The sequence below is a fragment of the Ambystoma mexicanum genome, chromosome 14, assembly GCF_040938575.1.
Source record: "Ambystoma mexicanum isolate Mex_15411 chromosome 14, UKY_AmexF1_1, whole genome shotgun sequence".
Taxonomy (NCBI): Eukaryota; Metazoa; Chordata; class Amphibia; order Caudata; family Ambystomatidae; genus Ambystoma; species Ambystoma mexicanum.
Window position 1 is genome coordinate 191,314,237 of NC_090940.1, and position 27,724 is coordinate 191,341,960.

Here is a 27,724-nt window from a genome sequence, read left to right on the forward strand (position 1 = left end):
ATCATCACAGCACCCAGATGACTAACGTTTCCTGTGCTTTCAGTTGGAATGCATTCCGGTGGGTTGTGCAGTCTCATGCTCTCACTGAGAAATTCAGGATGTTTCTCGAATGGGTGACCTAGCCAGTATCTAGTTTGCTGCAGTTGTGGAACTACCTAGATGATTTCTGGTTCTTTTGTCTGCTGGCATCTGGGCGATGTGCCCAGATGCTGTGGGTTTTCCACCAGGTAACAAACAGTCTAATGGTGGGTTTTGGATGGGATAAGACTGACAGGCCAACAACCAGATTAGCAGGCACCCCTCTCTCGAAAGAACACGGCATGATAACCTGTTCAATGGTGTTTAACCACTTTGAGAGTTCGCAGCCATATGCTTTTTGCTCACTGTAACCCTCATAGATGAGAAATATCCATGTGCAGATCAGCCTTTGTCCCGCCCACATGGGCAGTCCAGCACCGAAATGGTATGGCAATTCCCCTCTGAACAAGAGTACCAACAGCAACCCCATACACGTGTTTCAGCCTTGTTTGACCTCATCAGTGAGGTGGAGCTGTGCCTTTCTGACCACAGTGAGCAGGGAGTCCACGTCTGGTTGCCCCAAGGTAACTTAGGGTGATGAACCCCAAGTTCCTTCCAAAAAATACAAAAAAGGTAGCAGGCGCCCCTCTCTCAGGACCCCTTGCTCACTGTTCTCAGAGAGGCACAGCTCCACCTCACTGATGATGCCCAACCTCACTCCACCTCACTGATGAGGCTGAAACACGTGTATGGGGTTGCTGTTGGTACTCTTGTTCAGAGGAGAATTGCCTAGCATTTCGGTGCTGGACTGCCTCTGGGCAGGACAAAGACTGATATGCAGGGATATTTCTTCTCTGTGAAAGGGACAGTGAGCTAAAGACTTGATTGGGACTCTCCCAGGGGCCATCCACCCAAGGACAGGTCATTAGGCCGTGTTTGTGCTGGTAGAGAGACTCCCAGACCGCCCTTTGTTCAACAACCAGATTGGCCTTCATGGGTATAGAGTTGGACTCCGAGGAGGGTGTTTGTCGATTACCACAGAAAAAAGTGCAGGCCTTTCAGGAGACTGTGGAACTGTATTTACAGGACTGGTGATTGTTGGAGGCGGCTTCAGACTAGCCGTTTTGTGGCTTGACATGATCTCTGAAAGCTGTTAGGCCCTTTCTCTAGGCTCTTGGCAGCCCGGGCACTCGTAGCTCGGCTTGAGAGCAATCAATATCCCTAGTACAGACTTTGCAGGGGCGGACAGTGTTGCAGCTCGGGAGTGAGCCGGTAACCCTGTGAGTGAGTGGGGCCCTGAGCAATGAGCGGAGGGCACCGGGATCCTGGGTACGGCCATGACTATCCAGGTAACGACCACGCTTGAGGCAAATATAGAAATCTGGCTATTGGTGTGCTCGTCTCTCCCAGCTCTACGGACGGCCTGTGTCAAGCACTGAGTGCATTCTGCACCCTGCAGGACAAAGACTGCTTGGGAGGAAACGTGCAGTGGGCCTTCAGAGTCACCTGTGAGCCAGTTGGTTATGGAAGAGGCTAGTTTTCTGCCCGGACTGTGGTGGTGTTGTTTTTACACTCTTCTACAAAATAGATGCAGTGGCGGCAGGGCTCCCATTGAAGGGTCCCCTTGAGATGTTGTCATGATGCCTACCTCCAAGGAGCCAGGTCCGACCCAGCAACCCCAGAGGCAGGCATCATTCCCCCCAGGGAAGTGCCAGCGGGCCCAAGCTGGGGCCCTCTGGACACAGTCCTGGCGCCTTAGGCGCCAGGCTCATGTTGGACCCCTGTCCTGGCGCCTTAGGCGCCAGGCTCATAAAGCTAGACATGTGTTCAAGTGTTTTAATGTGCACTTACCTGATGCAGACCATGCTGCTACACCAAGGCCCTCTTGAGGCCTGAATGGAACTAGTTTACCTGTGGGGCTACTTTCCACCTGGGTGTGGTCGGGGAAGGATACATACCTGATCGGTGGAAGGATACATACCTGGAACTTCTTCCAAAGCTATTTAAACCACGCCCGATCAGCAACTCACGCTTCGCGTTGTTCTGCTCCTCGCAGCTGGACGCTCACCGTGTCAGCTCCTGCATCTGGACTTCAGCCACGCCTGTCAGCATCCTGGGTCACCTGCAAAGGGAGATAAGAGAGAATTGGAGAGAAAGAAGACCTTACCTGCTAAAGCTGCATCACAGAGACATCACACCGACGATCCTGAAAGGGAAGACATCATTTTTAAAAGCATTTCGCTTCGATCGCTGCAGCGCTGCATTTCACTCACCTTTCCTGGGCACCTCCATCTTCAGCAGCGATCATCCGGATCCGCAGCCACTTCCCAGAGCCTAGAGAGAAAAAGACAAGAACACAAGTTGAGAGAAGAAAGGGAATAGGAAAGGCTCAGTTTCCTTCTAAGACTTACCTGTTGGGTCATTCCCATTTCATTTTGGGTCCTGCCGCTTCCTGGCATTCCGGACCCCGGCCCCTATGGGGAACAAAGACAAAGACATTGAATGAGCGAATGCAAAAACATTACCTGAACGCTCATCCAGGACTTACCTGTCATTTACTGGAACTGCACGTTTCACTTCGGGTCGGCGCCATATCTCCGGCATTCCGAACCCCGGCCCCTAAGGGGAAAAAGACATAAGCGTTAGCGCTTGCTGCAATAAGACAATGAACATTATTATTAAGCTTGAACTTTTGAACTTGCAACAGAACTCTTACAGCGCCTTACCTGAATAGTCAAGCTTATTTGAACTCCCATCAAACCTCAATCCAGTGAAGTAACTGGGTTTCAACGTGCCCCTGCATCAGAAGCAGGATGGAGAACTCATCCTTCCAGACCCTACGGTGAGACATCACGGGGAATCGTGGAAGGGTATCGTGGAGGGTTGGAAGGGAGTGGGAGGCTTGAGCATTATTCCGTCAGTAGGTAATACTCCCTTTTCACGCACAGGGGAATATTCCTGCGAGCCAGAGAAGCCAGAGTAGAGGGGCCCTACCTGTCCATCTTCAGAGTCCTGCGCTTCACCATTGAAGAAGCATCAGCACTCGAAGCCAGACCTGCGCCTCGGTGGGAATCAGGTGAGCGTGACAGATGTGTCTGTCAGGCTACTTATTTGCATACTTTGTGGAGTTGTGGAGTGCACTTGCCTTATGAAGAGGGGGCATAGCACTTTTTTATAGCTCATCTGGCTGATTGATTACTACCTGTGAATGCTGCTGAAGTCCTAATTTCAAGGAATGTTTACTCACTACGAAGTAACGCAAAGGCAGCGTTAAGACCAGATTGTGGATACAAACTAATGGTCTTGCCGAAAAAGCCATTGACAACTGCAAATATCATTACCATGGATCAGAGTTTAATTACCTGCTCTGCAGGTGACTTACCTGTGATGCTCTCCCTGACAGGCACTTCTATGTTAAATATGGTGCCATCTAAGGGGTTCTCTTTGGACCTTGATGACCTAGATGGCCACCCACTAACAACATATGCTGAGGAGTGTCTGGAAAATCATCAAATGTCTTTCTCTTCAGGGGTGTGTACTATTCCAGACTCACATTTGTCACAGTCACCATCTTTGTTGAAGTATGAATCTTTGAAATCAGAGGTGGAAATTGGCTCGCCGTTGGATCTTTCCTTTCAACTCTCACTGCTAAATATAGGTGGACATGGGACAATGGGTACATCTTTTCATGAATTACCAAATACCCCAGGAACCGCTCTTCATTCCCTAAACTTTATCTTAGCCCACCTGGCTAAATCTTGTGAGGATACTGGAGATGAATTTTGTAAACAAAGAACTACAATGAATCAAATGGCAGCCAAATTAGCTTTTTTGAGGGGTATGTATATGGATCTTTGCAATCTAAACCTAATGCTAATTTAGAAAACATGCCACTAGGGAAGTCTCCGGACTTACATCCCCCTTGTTGCATCTCAAATGCTGACGTTGCAAAAATACCCCTACGCTATACCCATCAAATGATGTTGAGAGACCATGTGAGACAATTGAGGCCTCAAATGAGGCACGACTATTGCTTTGCCCAGTTCTGGCATTTCTACATGATTCAGTGCGGCAAAAGTCGCATGAGAAGGACGGTCCTGAAATCGTTAACCTTATAACACAAGTAAGTCAGTCTTTGGTCCCGAAATTGCAGGAAAATGCGGGAAAGCCCATGGAAGTGCAGGTTTCCGCTATTACTCTTGAGATTAGGGACATAGCTACAAACACAGCTGCTGTGCCTTATTTCACTGGGAAAAAAAATACACTAACTTCCATGTCTCTACCCTTTGTGACTTTGGAGGAAAGGAGTTTTTTTTTTTTTATAAATTCAATTTTATTGGTTTGTTATGGCAACAAAGCATTTATACAAACAATGACATTGGGGCACCGGCCCGTGCCAACTTCCATTAGAGAACCATAATACTCTGCTGTATACACCCTCCCTCCCCCCTCCCGCACAAGACCCCTAATGATAGGGCACACGATCCACATCCCCATGATTATCCTTTTCGGGCAGCTCCAACCGGGCACACAAGGGATAAACATTAGTGAACTTTACTTGGAAAAATACAATGAGTCTTATGCCACGACCAGTTTTCGGGCCGGGTGGAGTGCCTCTGTTAAACTCATGTGTCGTCCTCAACGTTGGAGAACGCTTCCATGAATTGCAGCCAATCGGTCTCAACCTGCGTGCTGGAGCCGTGTATTGCTGCTGTTAGTCTCTCCATAAAATAAATGTCCTTGGCCACAATCACCCATTCCCTCTTCGAGGGGAGAGATGCCCTCTTCCAAGTCCTGGCCCGTGCAGCTCTGGCTGCCAATAGCAGGAAGTGCGTCAGGTCCGGAAGTTTCTCCCAGTGGTCGTCCCTGTGGCAGAGACCAAATATTAATAAGAATGGGTCTAATGGGTAAACCCCCTCTCCCGCCTCCTCAAGCCAGCTGAGCACTTCTGACCAATAGACTTGCACTTTCTTGCAGGACCACCACATATGCCAGTAGTCGGCTTTTTCCCCACATCCGTGTCAACACAACGGGACAGTATCTGGGAACATCCTAGAGAGGGAGATCGGGTCGTACTGCCACCTATGGAGAAGCTTGATGGCATGGGACTTGTATTGACATGAGATAGAAGTCTTAAATGCCCTGCTACATAGTCTCCCCCAGAGCCCATCCCCGATGGCACAACCCAAGTCCCTTTCCCATTTCCCTCTGAGGCTCTTAGTTGTTCCCTCGCAGGAGGTTAACAGTGCTCCGTACAGGAGGGAGATGAGACCTTTCATTTCAGTGTGGGAGTCTAAAATTTTCTCAACCGGGGTAAGCCCTCTTTGTATGCAAGATTTTAGTTTCGGCTTCATTAGGATGCCCTTGAGGCGCAGGTATAGGAGCGGGGAGAGCCTGCCGATTCCCAGTGCCGCCTCGAGCTCCTGGATGCTTATGAAAGTGTCCTCTCTTACCAATTGGCCTACCCTACACAGGCCCGCATTGAACCATGACTGGTAGTGTTCGTGGCCTGGGGTTTCTTCCAGGACTGGTGTAGACCAGATATGGCTCAGAGGAGAGGGCCATGTGGTGACTTTTTCGCTAGAGCCTTTCCCCGCTAGTGCTTTCCACATTGTACCCAGTATAGGGTAGTCCCCGATTCTTTTGGGGAGCTTTTTCAGTGGGACCCATAGCCATTCACCCACGGTAACTGGGCGTAGATAGAAATTTTCAATGTATACCCATTGTTTATTGGGGTCCTCTCTAAGGTGGGGAGCAAGGGCCCTAAGTTGGGCTGCTCTATGGTAAGCATTCAGGTCCGGCAGGGCGACCCCTCCTCTATCCTTGGGGAGGGTGAGAGTCTCGTATCCAATTCTATGTCTCTGGCCCTGCCATATAAACTTCACTATACGCCTCTTGGCTTCTCTGAGGTATGGTTCAGGTGCCTCCAAGGGGAGCATCTGAAAGACGTACAGCACCCTGGGGAGCAGATTCATTTTTATGGCGTTTATTCTTCCCATCCAGGAGATCGCCCGTTCCCCCAAGCCTCCATGTCCCTGAATAGTTTATCAAAGAGCGGGGGGTAGTTTGCCTGGCCTAAATCCCCGTCGGGACGTGCTATGTTGATCCCCAAATATTTTATCTCCTCTGTACAAATTCGGAGGCCCAGTGGGACGAGTTCCGCCAGATCTCTATCCGCATCGGGTGCGAAGGGAAAGATCATTGACTTGCCTACGTTTCCCTTGAATCCGGAGAAGTGGCCGAACTGTTGAATCACCTGCAAAGCGGCTGGGACCGACCTTGCTGGCTCTCGCAGGTGGAGCAAGATGTCATCTGCATAGAGGCCTAATTTAAAGGTACGTTCGCCCACCTCAATTCCTCTCACCACTGATGCGCCCCTGAGGTACTCCGCCAGAATCTCCATTGTCATGGCGAAGAGGAGAGGGGAAAGGGGGCAACCCTGCCTTGTACCTCGCTGGAGATGAAAGACTTGTGACAAACGCCCGTTAACTGTAACTCTGGCAGTTGGTGACACATATAGGGCCTTGATGGCTTGTTTAATCCCCGTACAGAATCCCAGCTTCTCGAGTATCCCCTGAAGGAACCCCCAGTCAACCCGATCTAACGCCTTCTCGGCATCAATGGACACCAGGACGGGGTTCCCACCCTTCGGTGCTGCCTCTCTCATCAGGTGCAACGTCTTGCGCAGTGTATCTGCACCTTGCCTAACCCATATAAAACCCACCTGATCTGAGTGAATTAGCCTCGGCATGTAGCTGTCCAGTCTCAAGGCGATAATCCTGGTAAATAGCTTAGCATCTACATTCAGGAGGGAGATGGGTCTATAGGAGCGGCAGTCCACTGGGTCATTCCCCTCCTTCGGAATCACCGTGATCAGAGCCTTGCCAAAGGAAGGGGGTGCCCTCCCCGTTCTCATATTCGAGAAAAGGACTGCCAGAAACCCCGCTAGTTGGCCCGAGAAGGCCTTGTAGAAACCTGCCGTGAACCCGTCCTCCCCCGGGGCCCTGCCCAGTTTCAATCCCGATATGGCTCTAAGCACCTCCTCCTCAGTTATGGGGGCGTCTAGGGCCGATGCTTCTAAGGGACCAAGGACAGGGAGGGTGACCCCATTGAGATATGCCTCACTCGCTACCTTCTCTATCTCCCCTTCCCTCCCGTAGAGCTTCTCATAGAAAGAAGCGAAACTCTCGACGATCCCCTCCGGATCAGATCTTTCCCCCCTCTTCAGCACCAACCACTCTTGCCACCCATCTATCTGCCCTTTGGCCTCGCAATTTTGCTGCCAGCATAGCATCGGCCTTGTCCCCTTTCTCATAGTATTTCTGACGTAGATGTTGGAGCCCCGCTACAATTTTCCCCATCTCCATTTCTCTCAATTCTAGTCTCTTCTCCCTCGCTATGCCCGGGTCCCTCTCTTTCTCTGTCTCCACCTTCCCCTCCGAGCTTTCTAGGAGGATTATTTCAGATCTCAACCTTTGGGTCAAGAGGGTCCTAATTCTTTTTTTGGATGCCCCCTCGCTGATCAACCTTCCCCTCCAAGTCACCTTAGCCGCCTCCCACACCATCTCCCGACTCACCTCTCCTGTGTCATTTAGCTCAAAGAATTCTTTAATTGCAATGGTCATTTCTCTTTTAAAGACTGCGTCCCTCAGCAGGAAATTGTTACACCTCCAGAGAGACTCCCTGGGTTTCAGCCCCGCTATACTGACATCCGACCAGACCATGTCGTGGTCTGACCAGCTAACCGGGCGGATGTCACAGGCCTCTATTCTGCTCATATGCTGACTCCCCATGAAAAGGTAATCTATGCTGGTCCTGGTACCATGGACTGCGGAGTAGAAGGTGTATCCCCTACGTCTAGGGTGCAGCTCCCTCCATATGTCCACCAAACCCTGTTCCCACATTAATTCCTGCAGCCCACCACGAAGTTCAGCTCCTCTATTACCTGATGTGGCCGAACTCCCACTGTGGTCCAACTCTCGATCTGCCCACATATTAAAATCCCCACCCCGGAGCAGGAGCCCTTCCGCTTTAGCCATCACATCCCCCAAGGCCACTTGAGCAAATTCTCTCTGACCCATGTTAGAGCAGTATATCACTGCTAGGCTGACTCTGGAATTATTTAGATTGCCGGACACTACCAGGGATCTTCCATCCTCCCTCTCCCACCGGGACACCTCTATCAATTTCTGGTTCCTTTGGAGTAGGATGCCCACTCTGCCTTTCTTTACGTGACCCGATGCCCAAAAGGTCTGGCCAACGTGGGATCCTGGGATGGCCCTCTCCTCCCCCCTCACTGTTCTGGTTTCTTGGACAAACAAAATATCCACCTTCCCCTTTTTCATTTCCCTCCCGAGAAGGGAGCGCTTCGTCGGCGAGTTGAGCCCCTTGACGTTGAGCGAACCCACCCTGAGTGACTCGACCCGGCCCCTTTTTTCATTGACTGCCATTGCTTTCCCTTCTTAAGTATCTTGTCCTCCCGATCATGTCGGAGCTGCCCAGTGCCCATTTGAAGTGTGGTGGATATCGTGCCCCGAGCCCCTTACCGTCAATTCCCACCCCTCCCCCCTTCCTCTTCCCTCCTTTGTCCAAGACGCCTGCCAACGGGCAAGCCACCAGGGTATGTGCATGTTCCTGCACCGCAGTTCTCTTGGTAAACTTTGTGTCCCCAGCCGGGGTCGCCTACGAGCCAGACTTAATCTTCTCGTTAAACTATCTTCACACTCCTAGTCCCCTTCAACCTCATACGTCGGAGTGTTAGATTTTCTGAATTTTCTCCTGCCCTTTGTCTTCTTCGTGGACCAGGGACCCGCCGGTTCTCTCACGGTGTCGCCTGGTTCTTGAGTCTCCATCAAATTTCCCCCTTCCGGGGTATCCCCCTTAAGCACTTGTAATACTTGTGAGGCTTCTTTGCCACTAATCACTCTATAGTCTACCCCAGCCCATTCAAAAGAAAGGGCGAAGGGGAAGGACCATCTATATCTGATATCTTGGCTTGTGGGCCACTGGGTAAGTGGACGACATTCTCTTCTGCGGGTGAGCGTGAGGGATGATAGGTCCTTCCTGGAATATCTTAATTGTATCGCCTTCAAAGGTAAAGCTCCCCAGTCTTTTTGCCTTCTCCAGGACCTTCTCTCTATAGCGGAGGAACCGCACCACGATGGACCTCGGGCCACCGCCCGCACCCCCTCCACCTCGATGCGCTCTTTCCAGCTGGACCTCCTTGCCGCCCTCCAGTGTAAAAAGCTGGTTTATCAGGCCCTGGACCTACCTCCCCACGTCCGCCGCAGTTTCGCCCCTCTCTTGAGTCACACCCATAATGCGCAGGTTGTTTCGGCGCTGTTTTCCAGATCGTCCATCTTCAGAATTATGTCCTCCTCTCTCATTTCCAAGTCCGTTAGCCTAGCCTCATATTTCATGTCGAGCAGGTCTGCCTGGAGGTGATTATTTTCCATCCCTTCCATTTTATCCTCCAGGCTCTCCACCCTCCCCTTGGGATCCACTATGGAGGCTTGAATGTCTGTGCGAATCGCCTTAATCTCTTGGAGAATGTCGTTGAGATCCTCTTTAGTAAGTGCAGCCGGAGGGGGTTCGCCGCCCGCTGGCATGGTGGTTATGGCGTTCCTAGGGACCGTACTCGTGACTGTGAGTGGCCGGCGGAAGTGCTGGAGTGATGAGATCGCCCCGGGTACTGGGGGTCGCTCCAGGGTCCAAGACTTCTGGCGCACCTCAGGGCGGTGCTGCTATACCCCTTACAAGGGACGGTGTCAGGGTCGATGGTCCAAGGCCCTCTCAGTGGGCGGACCACTCGGGCGATGTGGGCACGTGGCTCTGTGAGTGGCGCTGTGCCCTAGCTGGGGCCTGCTGGTCTAAGTAGAGTCTCTGAGGTACTGGTCCTAATTGGATCCGTAGATTTCAGGGCGCACTGACCTCCCTTCGTCGCGCCCCGACCGGGTGGCGTTCCTGTGTACAACCAAGGAGAAGGCCCTGGGGGGGGCTGCCCCTAAATGCTCGTCCACTCGATTGTCCCTCCCCCCCCCACGCTCTCCTCACCTCCAACTGCTCCCCGTCATTGTGCTGGACCCCGCCGGGTAGGCCGAAGCGCTTCCGTGGCGTCCACGGGGCCGATGCTTCCATCCGGGCGTTGTCTGTCACGGGGCCTCCGTGTGCTGGGTGCGGGCCGGGAGCGAGCTCTGGGCCCCAGGGTGCTGGAGGGCGCACCTCTGTGCTGGCCCCGTTCCGATGCACTAATACAGGGCGGGAAGCCCGGGCCGTGTCCTCTTCGGCCCTCGTATGATTCACTGTGTCTGTGGGGGCAGCGTTTGTATGAGCCCCACTCCGAGCCCCCCACGGTGCGGTGTGTCCCCCAGCACACCTCCGCGAGGTATGCTTCCGCAACAGGGGGGGGTGGGGCGCCCGGCTGAGCCGTGGGGACGGCAGCGTCCGGTGTCGCAGACCCGCACTGGTACCCACTGCTCAGGACACCTCTATAGTCAGGACCCCGGGCCACGCTGCGGTGGGTCCCAGCGGCGGGTCCCCCGGTACTCTCAGGGTGGGGCCAGCTGACCAGGGGACAGGTCTTCTCCGGCTCAGTCTCATACTCCAGGCCGGGGACTAGGGAAGTCCACTAGGCCCTGTGGTGCTTTCAGGAGCGCGATGCTTACGCGTCCTGCATGCTCCGCGCCCCCTGGTGGTCTCAAGGAGGCTTTTTTTAAATGAGCAAACCTTCAAGTTGTCACAAAACAGGGCCCATCCTTCGCTCTATTCAACTAGGGTGCTTAACTTTTAGGAAAATGCTAAGACCCAAGCTTGTGAAGATTTATCTCAGGGATATCAGTTGAATATAAACAAGGGTAAGAAAGGTTCGGGGGGCTCTGCTGCCTTTTCGGATGATCATGTTGTATATCTGAAACAGATATTTACAGATCGGGACTCTCCATCCCTAAATTGCTCCCATATAATGGCAGTCTTTACAGAAATTCCTAATCACGGTTTGATAACTTCTGCAGATTTGGCCCAGGTGAAATTTGTGGTTAAAATAAAATTTGATTTGGTTAAGTTATATTTCTACTCACGAATGATTAGAAACTTGGTTCTGTCAGAGTTGGTCTCCCTTCTCTCACTGTGTTATGATGTAACGCAACATTTATTGAAAATAAGCACATTAGTGAATCATTTGGTAACCTAAATGGGTCTATTCATTTGCAACAATTGGATGTGGTGCGGCGTTATCAACTACATAGAAGCATAGGCTTAAATGATAATTCAGTGTGAAAAGTAACTGACCAAACCTGGTGGAAGTGCGCCCTGTTGTGACCTATTACTCATATCTGTTTCCATCTTACCTGCGTTGGGGGCTCACTGCTCCTTTCTCCCACACCTCTTCCATCTGTCAGCTTTTCATGTGCCAGAAGTTAGAATCTGACAAGATTCTGGAGTAGTGGAGGTCTGATTGTTGGGAACTGTGTAGACAGTTGAGAAAGGGGACTGCTGGAGTTTTCTGCAGCCTTACCTCCACACTGTTGTACGTTTCAAATAAAGAGTTTATTCTCAAGCGCCATCTTGCCTGGTGTGGATTCATTACACTGGCAATGAGGGGTAATCTTCAGGGCTGCAGCAGAGTGAGAACAGCCATTACCTGCTTGCAGGGGTGAAGGCCTCCCGGCCCCTGTGTGCAATCAACGAGCGCAGTTACGAAGAATCTAGAGGGAGTCAACGAGGTGCCGTGGCGGGGACTTTCTGCAAGGAGGCAGACTCTACGCTTACATCATCGCAACAAACCGGCAGACAAGTGCTCGGCTGCACTGGAGCAAGCTGATGACTGCCATTGCGCTGTACCTCATCCCCCTTTAACCCAATTAAATGTGCAGCGTTATCCCTGCCCTTTCAGAAGTGGGAGAGTTTGGGAGTCTGCTTTAGAGGAAAGAACCTCTACGTCACTCTATGCGCTGCCGCCTTCTTGGAAATGAAGCGTGGTCGGGGCAACGCATTGGAAGTCGACGCCTGCAACGGTGAATGAAGGGCACAGACGTGCAGGCGGCAGCCATCTTATAAACAAACATCGTTGTCAAGACAAAGCATCAGAGCCAATGCATACTACGGAGAAGCCACAAGGAGTGAGAAGCATAGATATGACGCCTCAGAAGGCAAATCTGATAAGGAGTATACCACAATTCACCTACATTGGTTCAAAGAGTGGTCACAATGTTTCTTTATAATCGTGGGAGGAAGTAGAAAATCTGAGTTAAAGACTTAAAGAGACTTTTTCACTACTTTTCTGTTTACTCACTGCTATTTAATCAACACTGATCCAGAGTTTCCATGGCCAGCATACCTGCACCAATATTCTTTCTTGCGCAACCTGGGGAAACACTCATCAAGTGGAGAGAGTGGAAAGAAGACTTTCTGAAGTTTGTGTTACCGGTCTATGGAACAAATTATTCTATAGAGAGTAAGGATGCTCTTCTCGATAACTATTTAGAGAGGGCGGGGCAAGAGGTCTTCAAGAGGCTTCCAGAGCCCACACAGCAAGCAGATGCCACGACATGGAACAGTTTTTACATCAGCATTGTTAAACTTGACAAGCATTATGAAGTCAAGGAAAACAAAATCTTAGCCAGGTACCACTCTGGACAAGACCACAAAGGAATGGAAAGACCATTGAGGACTTTTTCGTGGACTTGCGATAAAATGCTGCTTTGGACATTGTCACGACAAACACATCAGTGATCAGTTAATGATACAGTGTTCAGATCATCACATTAGGGAGGAGCTGTGGAAGGAATTAGAACCCAATTTGGATAGAATGATTGAGATTTCCAAGCAGGTGTAGCACACAGCACATTGCATCAAACAGCTTAGTGCGGAGACTGAAAGAGTCAGTCTGGAAACGAACATGGTTGGGGTTAAGTGCTGTTTTTCCGTAGGGAGGAGTGACAGAAAGAGGAACAAAAAACCTGGTGATGCAAAGTTCGACGATGTCCGAACACACAGGAACTTTGGAGGAAAGAAGGAAAGATGATGTCCGAAGGAAAGACAATTGTGACACTGTACAGAAAAGATGCTTTAGAGGCAGGAGTGTACAGCATCTTGCTAACGAGAGAGTGCACGGCAGTGTACGTGGGGGGTCGATTGTGTGGAAATGCTGAGCCATTTTGCTAAATGTTTCCGATTACTGGCCTCAGGAGGAAGCGTGCATGAAAATGAGGGTGAAGAGGATGAGTCTGATGAAGAATTTGCAGGTGGAGAGCGAGTTATCCAGGTGATAAATGCTGTCTCAGGCTAGCACTCACAAAATTACAGAAACCATATGACCAAGGAGGCATAAATGTGCTGAACTATAAGGCATATTTTGCGGCAAGCCAATTACAATTTGTAATGAAGTGGCTAGCAGATGAACAGACTCAAGACACCCCACTGCTACAACCCGCGTGCGCTCCATTCTTTTTGAAAGAAGTAATATGGACACATATACCGAACTGGCCCAAACCTCCACTCTTACTGTCACTGGGGAAGTCAATACGGCATAAAGTGTGTCGTTTGCTAGGGGGAAGGTCACAATACTGCCCTCAGATCACACTGATGGCTCTGAGAGCAGAGGACCCACAGACTGGACTAAATGTGAGGAAATATTGGGAACCCCATGGAGTGGCGACAATTGGGGACCTGCTACAAGAGGGGAGACCAAAGGATTTTAGCGCACTTATGGCAGAAACAGGATTACACAAGGGGCAACAAATACTACATGCCTCCCTTCTCACAAGTCTGAAGCCGAAATGGCCGGAAGTGATCAGGGAGCTAAGCCCAGATGAAACAATAGAAACAGTCTATGACACTTCAGAAGGTGGATACGCAATGTCAAGAATATATTAACTCATCACATCCCACCCAGGGAATGAACTGGAGCGCACCCGACAACGCTGGGAAGAGGACCTACAAGATCCAATGACAGACAAAGAATGAGAGGGAGTGATGGCGTACCACAATAAATGTGTCAAGAAATGCGAAACTGCAACAAATACAGTGATATATACTCCACAGAGCGTACATGACCTGCTGAAAAATTGCGAAGTTCAGCAAAGTAAATGAACAACGATGCCAGAAATGCAGTCTAGTCAACGCAGACATGGTTCAGATCCAGCAATACTGCTCAGATACAGCCCAAATGCTAGACAGGGCAGGCATAATACTGGACACACAGTCACCCAAAGCCTTCCTTCTGGCTATCTTTGCACGTCAAAAAAAAGAAAAGAAATGTAAGCAAACTGAAAAATCTGGCATATATTGTGGTGAAACAAAGGATAGCAATGGGCTGGATAGACCCTAGCAGCCCGGAGGTGCAGCTGTGCTGGAGTGACCTCCAGAAGTGGACACTGCCGGAGACCTCACTGTGGCAAGAAGCAACACATCAGGGCGGAGGGGAGCAAAACACAGGCTTGGACTCTTGGAGACATTTACTCCAGGAACTGATGGCCTCGGCACACAGCAAAACCCAAGAAGAAGTTCCCCGCGGCCCTAGTTGGCTATATGACATGGACAAGAATGCTATGTATAAAAAAAAAAACACAAGATAAAGGGTTACGGAAGCAAACAGATGGCACTGGCTGGAAACAGGAAGTGGGAGTTGAGGGGAGAGGGAGGGGAGAAGCAGAGTCAATATTTGAGCATTGTTAAACACTCATGAGAATGTCTGGAAGTTATAGAAAAGTTAATAAATTAATTCAAAAAAAAAAATAAATGCGGTCTCAGGAGTGAGATTAGAGAAACCTAGGTCCTTGGTCAAAGTCAACAGGAAAGAAGCTTATGTTGGCTGACAGTGGAGCTGATTACAACCTAATAGGAAAAGGAACTTGGGAGAAGGTTTTTCAGAAATAGGTGCTTAAGGAGGAGTCTGTCAAAGCAAATGCTTATTGGGAGAAACCCATTCACATAATTGGGCAGTTGGAAGCAGTCCTAGAATTTCAGGGGAGGTTGGCTAATGGGAGGATCTATGTGACAAATGTTGGTGGTGATTTGCTCTCTTGGAGCAGTCAAGCGGCCCTTGGAATCAAACTTGATCCCAATGCCAGTCAGCCTGTGTACACGACTACCGACAAGTGTGGGGGCACGATCGAAAGTGTAATCCATGGAGAAGGGTGAAGGTGTGTGTTGTGAGGATATTTCAACCTAGGCACCGCATATCATTTTAGACAGGGTGAGTTGTTTATCCAAGTTGATGCAAAAGATTAAGATTAGAGCTGGATTGGTCCCAATAGTGGCCAAGGTCAGGCCGGTCCCGTTGGCTTTAAAGAAGGAGGTGGAGGTGGAACTCGAACTATGACGAAGACAGGTGTTGACCACGGAAGTATCGGGGTGGGTTAGCCCCATTGTTGTAGCAGGCAAGGGCAATGGGGCTGTCAGGATGTGTATTGATCTGAGGGGACTAAAGTGTGTGCTTGCAGAGAAATTTCCACGGCCCAAGATCAATGAGCTCATAGCTGACCTGTCTGGAGCTAAAGTGCTTTCTTTGCTTGACTTGAAATCTGCGTATCACCAAATATTGTCATATTGCCAGAATAATTGTAAAAGAAAACAAAAACCAAAAGGAGCAAATCTGCAGATTTGAGGGTAACAAGTAAATGTGGAAAAACAGTGGTGACACAGGAGGATCTCATGGCACCCTACACGTTACCAAAAACAGGTCAGAGCAGAATGGTCTGAGGGAGGGCCACTTTTCTCTTTTGGAGAAATATTATGTAAGCCATCAGAATTCAAGATCGTCGTCAAGCAAGATGCAGTGTTTAACAGTGTTAAATGCCACTGGACATGGGCGCCAACACTGTTCTGGTCTTCCGGTAGTCTTGGGTCATCCAATTTGGCATTCAGTAACGATTCTGTCACCCAACCATGTCTGAAGCCTACTCAGAAATCAGCTAGAATTATGTTTATGTATCCAGAGAGATGCTGAATGATTTCTCAAAGAACTTGGCCAGTAATACTAAGTTGGAAAAAATTGTCGTTATTTGTGTCAGATGGATCCGGTAATTACTTTTTTAACAAAGGAGTTATCACAGCAATCTTTAGCTCAGATAGGACCTCGGCTCCCTTTAGGAGTCATTCATTTCCCTCATGATTTGAGTGACATGTGAGTGGAAGAGCAGCGTTTTGTAGAGTTCAGCAGGACACAAGTTTCTTTTTCAGCCAGTGTTCGAGACATGCTGCCCATCCCCAACTCCCCTGTAACCAAGGTCCTTAACTACTTGTGAGAATACTTCCTTTCCTATGTACTTGCATGTAAATCTATTCTGTACCTTGACATGGATATTTATCCTGACTATGCATTCCAAATACTAATAAAACATAATTATTTTGGAAACATTAGCCAGCCACTTCTCATGCATACCAGTCTGATGTGATAGATCAGCAAGTTAAGTGTTTACTTCAGAGACATGCGTGTAATATGCAATCGCAGGTTCAACTCCCCATTTAGCAGGCCCAGGCTTTTTGTGGTCCATAAATGGAGTAACATCAAATTGGGCATTAATAACAATAATTACTATAAGTCAATGAGGTAATTTCAAATGTACTAGTAAAACAGCCTGATCGTAATTTATTAGCAGTTACATACACCCTGTCAGAACATTATGATTCGTAACATATGTATGTATTTGCAGTAGAGTGCTGAGTGTCAGAGTGTAATCGTCACATCCATTCAACAACCGCTCCTTGCTGCAAATCCACCTTCATCTCTGCTATTATTGAATTTTTCATGTGGGCACACCTGCAAAAATCATGCTGAACAATGGGGATTCTTCATGTTAATGCAGTTCGCCATAAATGTTTAAGACAGGCGGCATTAAGGATTATATTCTGCCCTTTTATTTTTACTATTATTTTTTAAGCATATGCAGAAATGTTGTTGCACATTTCTTTGTATGGAAACCAAAGCTGATGCCTGTAAGCAATTCCATTTATCTTTCATGGTATTGGAGAGACCAAGCATATGAATACTCATCAATGATTGAAACTAAACTACCCATTTTCCATAAACACACATTAATTTAAATAATTAATAATAGCATTTTCATATATTCTGATAACAAATTCGACTTAATCAATACTTCCACACTTCATACATGGTTTGCATTCTTTCAATTTAGCAAATAAATGGTTGACATTTGTCAAAAACATTATTTGAATGTATTTTTTTAAAGTGAAATATTCATGAAAATACATATTTACAAAGGCAGTGTTCAGAAACAGAGCTTGTGAGCAGTAAACTAAAAAGTAACTCCTGATCAGATCTCGACTGACACCGTCCACGGACCCTTATATCTAAACACATGTATTGTCTAGAAATATTCTAGAAGCAGTGGAAACACTCTGAAGGATACATTAGATGTCCTCTGGTTTCTATTACCTGACATTTCGTTAGTGATGATTCCTGGAAGATGAAGGATTTTAAATCGTAGTTTGCTGTTTTCTATGGATTCCTCCTCCAGCAGTTCCCGTGTGGCTCTCCTAACATGTTCCTAATCAAAGGAAACAGTTCCAGATTGGTTACAAGCAGGAGGATTACTCTGGACCATACCTAGAAAGCTGGTCTTCCATGTTATATTTCAACATTCCGTCTCATTGAAGAGGAGTTACTCCACTACACTTAAATGCACTGAATAGAAATCTCTGACGGCTATATATTGCTACATTCACCACTTTTTTAAAGTTTACATTTCGGTCGACTCAGTTTGGCCAGCCTATTTTTAAGTTTTCCTTTCATTATGGGGGAAACCCCCACACCCTCCTCCTCACCCACTACCCCTTTAATCCACTACCCCATACACACACACACACACATATGTGTGTCCGGTTGCATGTAGTCAACCTAAACAAAGTTTAAAAATGGTTGATGTAACAAAAGCATAACTCTCTTGGCTACTTCCCTCCATTTTCATTTCACACCAACCAAGTACATTATCCATTGCATGCTCTTTCTTCAGGGATGGTGGTTGCAACTTGTGCACTTTTTATATTCATAATGGTCTTTAGATATATAATATAACCTATATCAAGACTGCACCCAGAAATCCATCTATAAAAAAATGTAATACATATTTAATCACACATGTTTATTCAAGCATTAGTCTAGCAAACAAACATTTCAAAGAAGAGGGAAGTGGTTGACATTTAGGGGTTTAAACGGATAGAGTGCAAAACATTCTAAAGTATTTGAATGATTTTTTGATCTTTGTATTAAGGTCAGTGGAGTAACTTTGCTGAAAATGTTGGGGGGGACATGACATCTGAAGAAAAGTTGCCCCAGCCAAATGAATGGGGGCAAAATGGTGTGCCATGAAAGTTGGGGGGGGGACAAACACCCCCGTCCCCCCTAAAATTACGCCCATGATTAAGGTTGCCACAGGAGTCGAGTTACCGGCAACCCCACCTGAATCACTTTACCATCTCTCATAGCAGCGTGTTAGCATCACAACCTGGATCACGCTTCAAAAATTCCAAGTACCGTCACTTTCCATATGGAAGGACAAGGATCCTTAAGGAAGTGCACAGCAGCTTTAGCAACTCTGCCTTTAGACAAAAACATATATTTATTAAAACAATGGGCCTCATTTCAAGTACAGCAGTAATTGGTAAAAGTGGCAGTAATTCTGTTACTGATACTTTTACCACTCAGCCAAATAATGCTTTCCAGGTAATTGGGGTTAATTTTGCAGGTGGAATTACCGTTACCGCTGATGGGTGGTGTGCGCACCGGCCAACTCATGATTAAGCTGACATACCGCCGTACACCACAGCAGTAACAGTCATTTCACCAGACAGAATTACCACTATCCTTACCACCGTACTTGTAATGAGGAACAATGTCTTTAAATATGTAGTCAGCTCATAAAATGCAGACACACGAGTGAGTGACAGACATTTCTTGAACCAAATATTCAACTCTAGCTGGTTTCAATATTTAACTTTGCACATAGGAGGCTGCATTTGGCTGCAGAAAGACATTACACTTGTCTTTTATCCTACGATTCTTTACCAACCTTACATATTGACATCAGGTTAGAGCAAGCAACCAATCCGGCTCTGTCCCAGACATTTATTGCTTTACTCCCCACAGTGGTAATTTGCTTTTTAGGTAGATATATGATTGGAGCTTTGTTCATTCATTATTTTAAGGAAGAACGTAAGTTAGAATGCTAATCTACTTTAGGAGTTCCGTTTAATTTAATCCACACAGTCATTTAGGGCAGACAGGTGACACAGATAAAGGTGCTACAAACCTCTGCAAGAGACTAGGATTGCTGTTGGAAGGCACAGACAGGTACGAGGGATATCTGTGGACAGAAGGTTTGAAGGCTCCATGGAAGGTCATTGGCTATAAAAGAAAGACCTCTGTGGCAGATCATTTTTAAGAGCAGTTGCCCATTCTCCCTTTCAGGCCGCCCTGTGAATTCCTCCAGCATTTTGAATGAAGATGAAGTGGAGCACTTGAGGATTGTTGGCCAGGTTTTTGGATCACTAATTTGGAATCTTAATCAGGTTTAACCCAGGGACATGGAGCCAGAGTCCCTCCATAGGCTGTACAGGGTCTAAAGTCCTACACGCTGTCTGAGGTGGTTCTACAAGCCCTGCTGGGCCCGTTAGCCAAATCTGGGCAAGCATGGTAATGTTGCATGCACTGAAAGAAAGGGGCTCTAGGGCTTGCCAGAAGGAGGGGAGCCCTTGTCCTTTGTGCAGTTGTTCCCCTTGCCCCTTCCTGGATCCCTGCATCCTTCTTTCAGTAAGTCTGGAGCTGTCGGCTAAAGACTCCCCTCTTCTATTTGGGAGACCGTTTGAATCGTTCTGCTCATTTACGTGCCAATCTTTATGCTCTTAGATACCCCGGCTGTGGGAAGAGACTGATGGGGCTGCCATCTATCTCTCTAACAGGCTTACCATATAGTCTTTGGTGGGATGCTTGGGGCATGATGTCATCTCATCCTACCAATACCTTATCCCAATGGAAAGCCTTAGTTGACTTTAGTAAGATTTCAGCCTCAAACTCATTTTCAGGTACAGACCTCCACTGGTCATGTGAAGGTTCAGTACACCCAGACAAACGTTCAGATTTGAAGAGTAAGCCCCCAGATGGTGATTACCCTAAGCTGCCCAAGTTATTAGCTGTGGTATCTATGAATGGAGACTACATGTATACCCATTCTGTGATTAAAGGTTTTACCATCCGAGGTAAATGACTGGAATTTCCTCTTAGAGAGTGGGATCATCTTGTTTGTGATCACTGCGCTTCTGAATAACTAGCGTTTCTGTGGCTCGTGTAGCGGACATCATTTTGGTTTTTATGGCTGCTTCAGGAGGTCTTTGAGACAATAATGTATGAAGCAATGCAACAACAAGGAGAGATTCAGTCAACAATATCTAACAGAAAAAAACACCATAGTACCACAGGGACTGCGCTATGGTCTAGTAGGCCTTTAGGCCCTTGTGACAACGTCACAAGCTGGAGGCCTTATGACAATACTGTGGTGACCCTGGAGCAAGGGGCCCATCACATACTTGAGACAGGCATTGGAGGAGGTATTTGAGATATCCCTCAGGTGTCCTTGCCCATCCCAAGCCTTCCGTTTCACTTGAATTGTAAACCACTTTTACTGCCTGGGGATTGTTACTGCTATGGTAAAGACAGAGGACTGGGAGGAAACCCCAGAAGCTAGCGGATCACTAACTGCAGTACCTGCAAACTACATAGTACGGGCAATGAAAAGAGGTTGACAGAGCGGCAGATGTTTGCCAGCAATGACTGTGGAAAGGAATGAGAAACCAGCTCACACCCGTTTGTGGGGTTGTGCGAGAGCCAAAATGGAGCTGACACTAATACCTAACAGAGAGGCAGGATGCAGGCACAGGAGTCCTCATTTCTTTTCCCAATTTGGCATGCAAGATGCAAGTTATTCTTCATATAACATGCTCCAACCACACACACTAGTAACTCACAAAGGGGTGTTACATGTACCCTAAATATTGTATCCTAATTGTGTTCCAATTATTGAACCGTTTTATTGTAGTCCATTGTTGTACAGTACTATGTTGCTTCACAGCTAGTTTCACATAACATAAAACCCAATACATACACACACAAAAGAAGGCAATACTTCAAGAGTTGAGGAATCTCAGCTTAAGAACTGGTAGTATACTTTTACTAAACGCATATCAAACGTTATCCTATGAGCAACAGGGAAGATTGCCATTTGACTTTGGTATCTCTGTGACCCCTCACCTTTTTTCACTCTGATAACTCTGTCACTTCCTTCTCCTGCCCACCTGTTTGGCGACTTCCCAATCTCCTCCTTTGGTGCATGCCCTGAATTTACCCTGATTGACATCCACTGTGGCTTTATATCTACTCTTAAGTATCTTTTACCTTCCTTTTTCCACCCATCCTAGTACTACTTTCTTCTATATATGTCTCTTCTCTATAGTCTAGTCTAGAGGGGCACCCTGGGTAACCCTTGATTTTACTATTTTTCTCCTGCCAATTGACCCTGCTACCCCCACTAAATCCCTGCTTGCTGGTCTCCTCCCCTTTAATGTTTGCCCTTCCATAGGTAGCCATGCACTAAATCTATCCTGCCTGTGGCGAGCTTGTCGCTTCTCACTCCATTGCCCCCTCAATGAATCCATTACTTCCCCCTCAGCTTCTCCCCCATATCACACGCTGCTTCACTCCATCAGGACTTGCCTTCCCTTGACCCATCACTGGGTACCTGCTGCACCATCAACGGACGTGTATGGTCCTTGCACCAATGATTAGAGTTGACCGTAGGGTTTGGTTGGGGGATAAGCAGGCCTGGTTGTTGGGTATGAATACTACAGATCATGTGTTGCCGTGGGATGCCAGGATAGTGTATGGACTATGATATGGCATTTATAACGCACCTGTACACAAGTGTTTCTAGGTGCGACAAGACAAGGATGAGGATGAGGAAACAGAGGGAGGACAAAATCTTACTAGGCCTTGTGTCATTCAGATCGCGCAAGTGCAGCGAAGTGGAAGGGGCAACGTGCCAAGGGGGTCGGGGGAGGGAGAAGTGCAGGTAAGTCAAAAGTGCAGCCAGCGGGTGGCTCATTGCAGGTAAATCAGAAAGTGCAGCCAACGGGTGGCTCATAAGTGCAGAGAAAAGGGACTGTAGGGTTGCAGATACAGAGCATCAGTGCTGGGGGAGCCAAGTGGCAGTGTGAAGTGCAACTGGACATGCAGGAGCATGGGACCAAGTTCAGAGGGTGGCCAGGTGACCAGTGCATGGAGCAGTCGGGACATCAGCAGGGGAGGGGTAGAGAGAAAGCAGAAGCTAAAAGGAAGGCCTCGAGTTGCTTCCAGAACTGGAGGTGGTTCTGCAAAAATTTGAGAGAGGCTGTTCCAGAAGGAGGCCCCAGACGAAGATAGAGATCTTTTTTTAAAAAATGTTTTTATTTTGATCGGCTGAATAATCAACCTTACAAAATTATTCACAAAAGTTATTCATGTTACAATGAACATTCATCAATTTTAACAAAAAAAGAAAATTTAAAGTCATATAAACAATTAAAATGTCAACATAATAAACATAATAAAAAATTCAACCATACATAATTCGGAGCACAATACCAAATTCTTATAAAAACTAAACCTGCAAGAGTACAACATAGAACATAAAAGTGACAAATCATGACCTACAGTGCACTAGGGGGAATGACTGCATTAACAAATTGGACTAGTGCGATTTGAATAGAAGCTTTAGCATTGGACACAAGATAAGCCCAGATTTCCTCACTGGGTCGAGGCAGAACAAGAGGACTACACATCTTAAACAACTGTCTCCGAATTACCCTCAAAGCTTGACAATCGACAACCAAATGCCGCAGTGTTTCAATCTGTTCAGCATCCTTACAGTACCGACAAAATAGGTCATTTTTGGAAATGATCCATCACTGAAATGGAAAGCTGTACAGTTGCCAGCTGAACTTGGAACAGCGGTCAAGTGGCACAGCGAGTAGAGCGCTCGCTTTGACATCAGTGCAGAGCCTGCGAACGCAGGTTCGAATCCCGGCAGCGCCAAACTCAGCGTTTCATCCTTCCGAGGTCGATAAATGAGCACCACACACCGTGGGTAATAATAAGCAGCGCTCAGATACCTGAGGGTTCGTAGCGCTATATAAATGCCAAATTATTATTATTATTATTATTATTAGCGGTCTTGGTCAAAATAAAAACGTACTACAGAAATTGGCTGCGGCAACATTGCGCAACATTATGGCAAAAGGATGGGGAGAAGATGCTCAACTTAATGTGTGATCAAAACACCGCACAAATTTGGGCAACCCTCAATGAAGCTGTTAGCACTCCACAAACGTTAATCCAGGGTCATAATGTATCCGAATCGGCATGGATTGAGTACTTCAAGGCTATGTATGCCTCTACGGCTTCTGTCCATTTAACACAAGAGGAGGCTTGGGTCTCAGAATTCTATCTTGAGATACTAAGATCAGGTATACGATACTATATCTCTTCGATAAGACACTCCAGAGCGCCAGGCCCTGATGGGTCACGCTGCCAGGTGAAGTTTGGCGGATTAGCATCCATACATGAACCATTAAGCATTATCAAGCCGCGAGAAGACATGATGTGGTTCCATTGAATTTGTCGAACAGATTCCCCAGCTTTCTCAGGTGAAAACAAATGCAAGTTAAGATCCCCAGCCAACACTGTATGTGCCACATCTGGGAGCAAAGTAACATAGTTCAACAAACAATCAAGATCATTAAAAAATTTAGAATCATCAATGCCCTGCCAGTTCCAGTATATATTGACTAACGCATACAGCGAGGCTCTGATGGAAATTATGGTTAATTGCAAAAATGGATTCAGTGAAAAGGTGGAAATCATTTTAATCTCTGAGCTAGTTTTAATACATGTGATCAAACCGGCCATAGGACGACCTTTATCCCCACACAAGGCAGGGGTGAAATGCATGATGTGTTCATGCCAAATAGGAGACACGGTCAGCCATGTTTCTTGCAACAAAATGATGTCATAATTGTTTAGATGGGAATTCAAATTGTTAAACAAATGAGAATGCCTGCGTGTATTCCACGAGGCAAACTTTATCACATCATTGTCACACTGTTGCGTTAGTTAACTTGTTGTCATGCAGTTACACACACATTGGGATGGCATAGACTGAACACATTCCTTCACATTACTTAAGGCAGATTTGGGAATGGAACCTTCCTCATAATTTTCACTCTCAGCAGGGCCCAATAATAAAATAAAACCCAGTTCAAATAGTTTGCTCTTAGCTGCCCAAATGATGTTACGTACCAGCCTTGATCGCAATTTCAAACAAATGGTGGTAAGCACATTCTCATTCAAAAACTCAATTTGTTCAATATCTGCTGAACCTATGTCTTCAAGTTCATGAACATCAGTAAATATTTCCAATATACTATGCCTATTTAGCAGATATTGAGGATAGGGATCAGGTCTACACCCCAAGATTAGAGTGTGTTCATGATTATTTTGTTTGGGGTTCGTCATTGGTTTTTTAAAAGGTTGCTTCTGGGGTGGTAGTTTTGGTTCCTCAGGCATTTTGACTTTGGAAGTTGATTTGGGCAGAAGCGCTTGAAGTAACTGAGCTATTTCATCACCCCTCCCTTCAAAGGAGTCAGATGTCGACTTCACCCGCACCGAGGAACCTCCTTGATTTTGGGTGCAGCAATGTTCATTTTGTACAACTGGGAGAGAACTCTGCTTCAATGCCACTTTTGGCTGAGTCTCAGTCTCGTTTAGATATGTTGCTTTTGGTTTAAGACTGGCAGCACTTGAGCCCATGGCACCAAAGGTCACAGTTTTTAACGATGTTTTGGGGGCACCTATAGTGGGCAGTTGCACAAACCTGGACATATAGGCGTCCACTTCCCTTCTGACGTCTTCCCGCCTATCATTTGAGCCACTCAAGCCTGCAGGCATATTACATTGCTTGGAAGCTGAAGTGACAGTCTGAGACCCTTCTTTCAAACTTGGGGTCATGTTAGATTTAGGTACACTCTGTAACGCGTCCACAAGATCATCCAGGGGAGCATACTGCTCTTGTGAAGCTGTTTGGTTAGCCACTCCCGCTTTGATCTTTTTTAGATGCTTCAGTTCAATATATTTTTTTCTCACAACTTCTGCTGCAACTACAGTGGCGCTTTTAGACGGAATGTTCAAAGCGTTAATGAACTGTTTCGTGGAACCAGTAATTGCACTCTTCTTAGTTTTAACATTCTTAGGTTTTTGCACAGGGTCAACCCTAATTTCACTACCAGACTTCTTCAAACCCGAGTTCTTTTTCAAAGGGCATCCAGAAGCTCCTTTGAGGGGTTTGGCAAAGATGATGTAAATTTGTCTTTCAGACTGAGTTGGCGACTGGGTTGAGGGAATGACCTCATCATTAACATACACAGAGGGATCAGTAATTATTTCTGTAAATAAGTCGAACAAGGCCATGAGGAATGAGTAGAAAAGGTTTGCCTTATGGGAGAGGTGGCATGATCAGTAACCGAAGCCTTTATTGGGGAAAGAGCTACTGTTTTTTGCTCACCACAGTCATTTCCCCTCAAAGCTCCAGCTCCATACATGGCCTGCCAGGCCACAATAGAGGCCAGCTGCGCACTTTGCGCTGAGATCTTGTCATTTAGGGAGTCAAATAGCTTGACTAAAGGTGTTCATAGTGGTGTTCATGGCTTCAAAAGCCAGATTCACCACTCTACTTTCTCTAGGAGAAAGTGACCCATCTTCTCCTTGCCTGGTTTGCCTGGGCGTAGGAACCAGGAAGGATGCAGATAGGCTAGACCTGGACGGGCTAGCCACAGGACACATATTTGGTGAAAACGATAGCTTTTCAGACAAAGTTTGAGAGGAATAATCAGTATGCATAGAATCCAAGTTAATTACTGCAACGTCATTAGAAGCCATAACAAAGCCCTCTCCAATTGAGGTAGCAACTGATGTCACAGACACCCCTCGTAACACCGTACAGTCTGCAAGAGCTCCAGTCGCAAGTTTCACCACTTTAGCACACTCCACCCTAGGGGTGTCACGGTATTCGTTTTATGACGGTACGATAACCTTCTTGTCAAATGACGGTATATCATGGTTATCGCGGTATAGCAGGTGGAGTTAACTGATCTTAACAAATATTTTCTAAAAGGTCATACATTGACAGATGTATCATCACAAACAAAACCAGGCTCCCAGGGCCAGAATTGGGCTTTTCAACATACTTTCCACTGAAATGCCTTGCTTCCACCAAACACAAACACACGTGTGGAGAGGAGGGGGTGGGGTGGAGGCCTGCTGCAACTGGCAAAGCAAACTGAATAGCTTTTCTTAAGTGGTCATTTAGCTCCCCCACTGGCTACTGGTGAAGATGAACATGTTGCCATCTTGATGACCTGCATGCCACAGATCAATGGAGTCTGATGGTAGTTTACGCTTGTACACACACACACACACACACACCCTCCCCCCCCTTGCGGGCCAAAAGGTGTTCAGTAATCACTGACATGTTATCCTTTGGTATGGTAGCAGGGAATACCCACAGAGATTAGTGAATTTTGCAGTGTGACTTATTATATGTAAATTCAATGACAGAACCAGGGAAATCCCCCATTGCCATATGTTTAGAGAACATTATCCATTATAAATATATAAACCCCAAAGCCGCCACCCCAAAGTAAACCCTTTTCCTTCTTGGCACTGTATCTATTCTTCCTATTGCTAACATATTGATTTTGTGTAAGGCACGTGTGGTTTATGGAATGGCATTAAAAACTGCTCCAACTGAAACTACTTGGCAGACGGCACATCCAACAGTGCAAAACCAAGACTGCGCAGCAATTGCTTACTGCAGCCTTTCCAAATCAGATTGAAAAGCACACTTAACGGTATGAACGGTATAAACAATGTGACGGTTATTATTGTTCAATTAAGTGGTTCACGGTATCTTTAACGGTATACCGTTATACCGTTACATCCCTACTCCACCCCCGCCCTTCCATTAGCAGTTCGCACTTGATTTAAACAAGCCGTCGGGGGAGGGGTATCAGGCATCTTTGCCATATTTGCTGGAAAAAACCCACGAATGTCTGAGGCACCCGGCCCCTTTGATGGATTTGCGGGGGCTTTTGAAGCTTCCACCAAAAAGCGTTTCGGAGTGGAACAATTATTGTCATCAAAGAAACTTTTATGTGAGGTTGTTCGTTTTTTTTACATCAAACCTTGAATTTTCACTCCTGTTAAACGGCGGTACAGGCATGCCTGTCCGCAGAGTGTAAATAGGCAAATTCATAGTGAGCGGGAACAGGCACAAAAGAAAGCACACTCAAAAGCCCCAACTAGTTTAAGATCCACAGGTCGAGCACAAGCAAGAGTAGACGTGTCAAAGACTGGAATCAGGCAAACAGAGGTAAAAACCAAGCACCGGCGCCGCACCGCTCGACGCCGCGGCGAAGCGTCAAAGTGTCAAAGCGGTGCTTCACCGGTGCTTCTTCCTGGTGCGCGCGCACGCTGGTGCACGCGGTTTCCTCACTTTGTAGTGACGCCTCAGAGGGGGCGGGGCTTCACAGTTAAAGTAACTAAACAAAGGGTATATAAAAGGGTATATGAGTTGTAGTATATACTACGTATCTTAAATAATAT

At 47.0% G+C, this 27,724-nt stretch overlaps 1 protein-coding gene across 1 annotated transcript in view; it reads right to left on the reverse strand.

Annotated features, from left to right (window-relative positions):
* Positions 1-27,724, reverse strand: part of CCDC175 (coiled-coil domain containing 175) — an 814,258-nt gene that overhangs the window by 753,452 nt on the left and 33,082 nt on the right. The window contains exon 3 of the mRNA XM_069638898.1: positions 17,417-17,528. Coding sequence (XP_069494999.1) covers positions 17,417-17,528 — 112 coding nt within the window. The remainder of the gene's footprint in view (positions 1-17,416; positions 17,529-27,724) is intronic.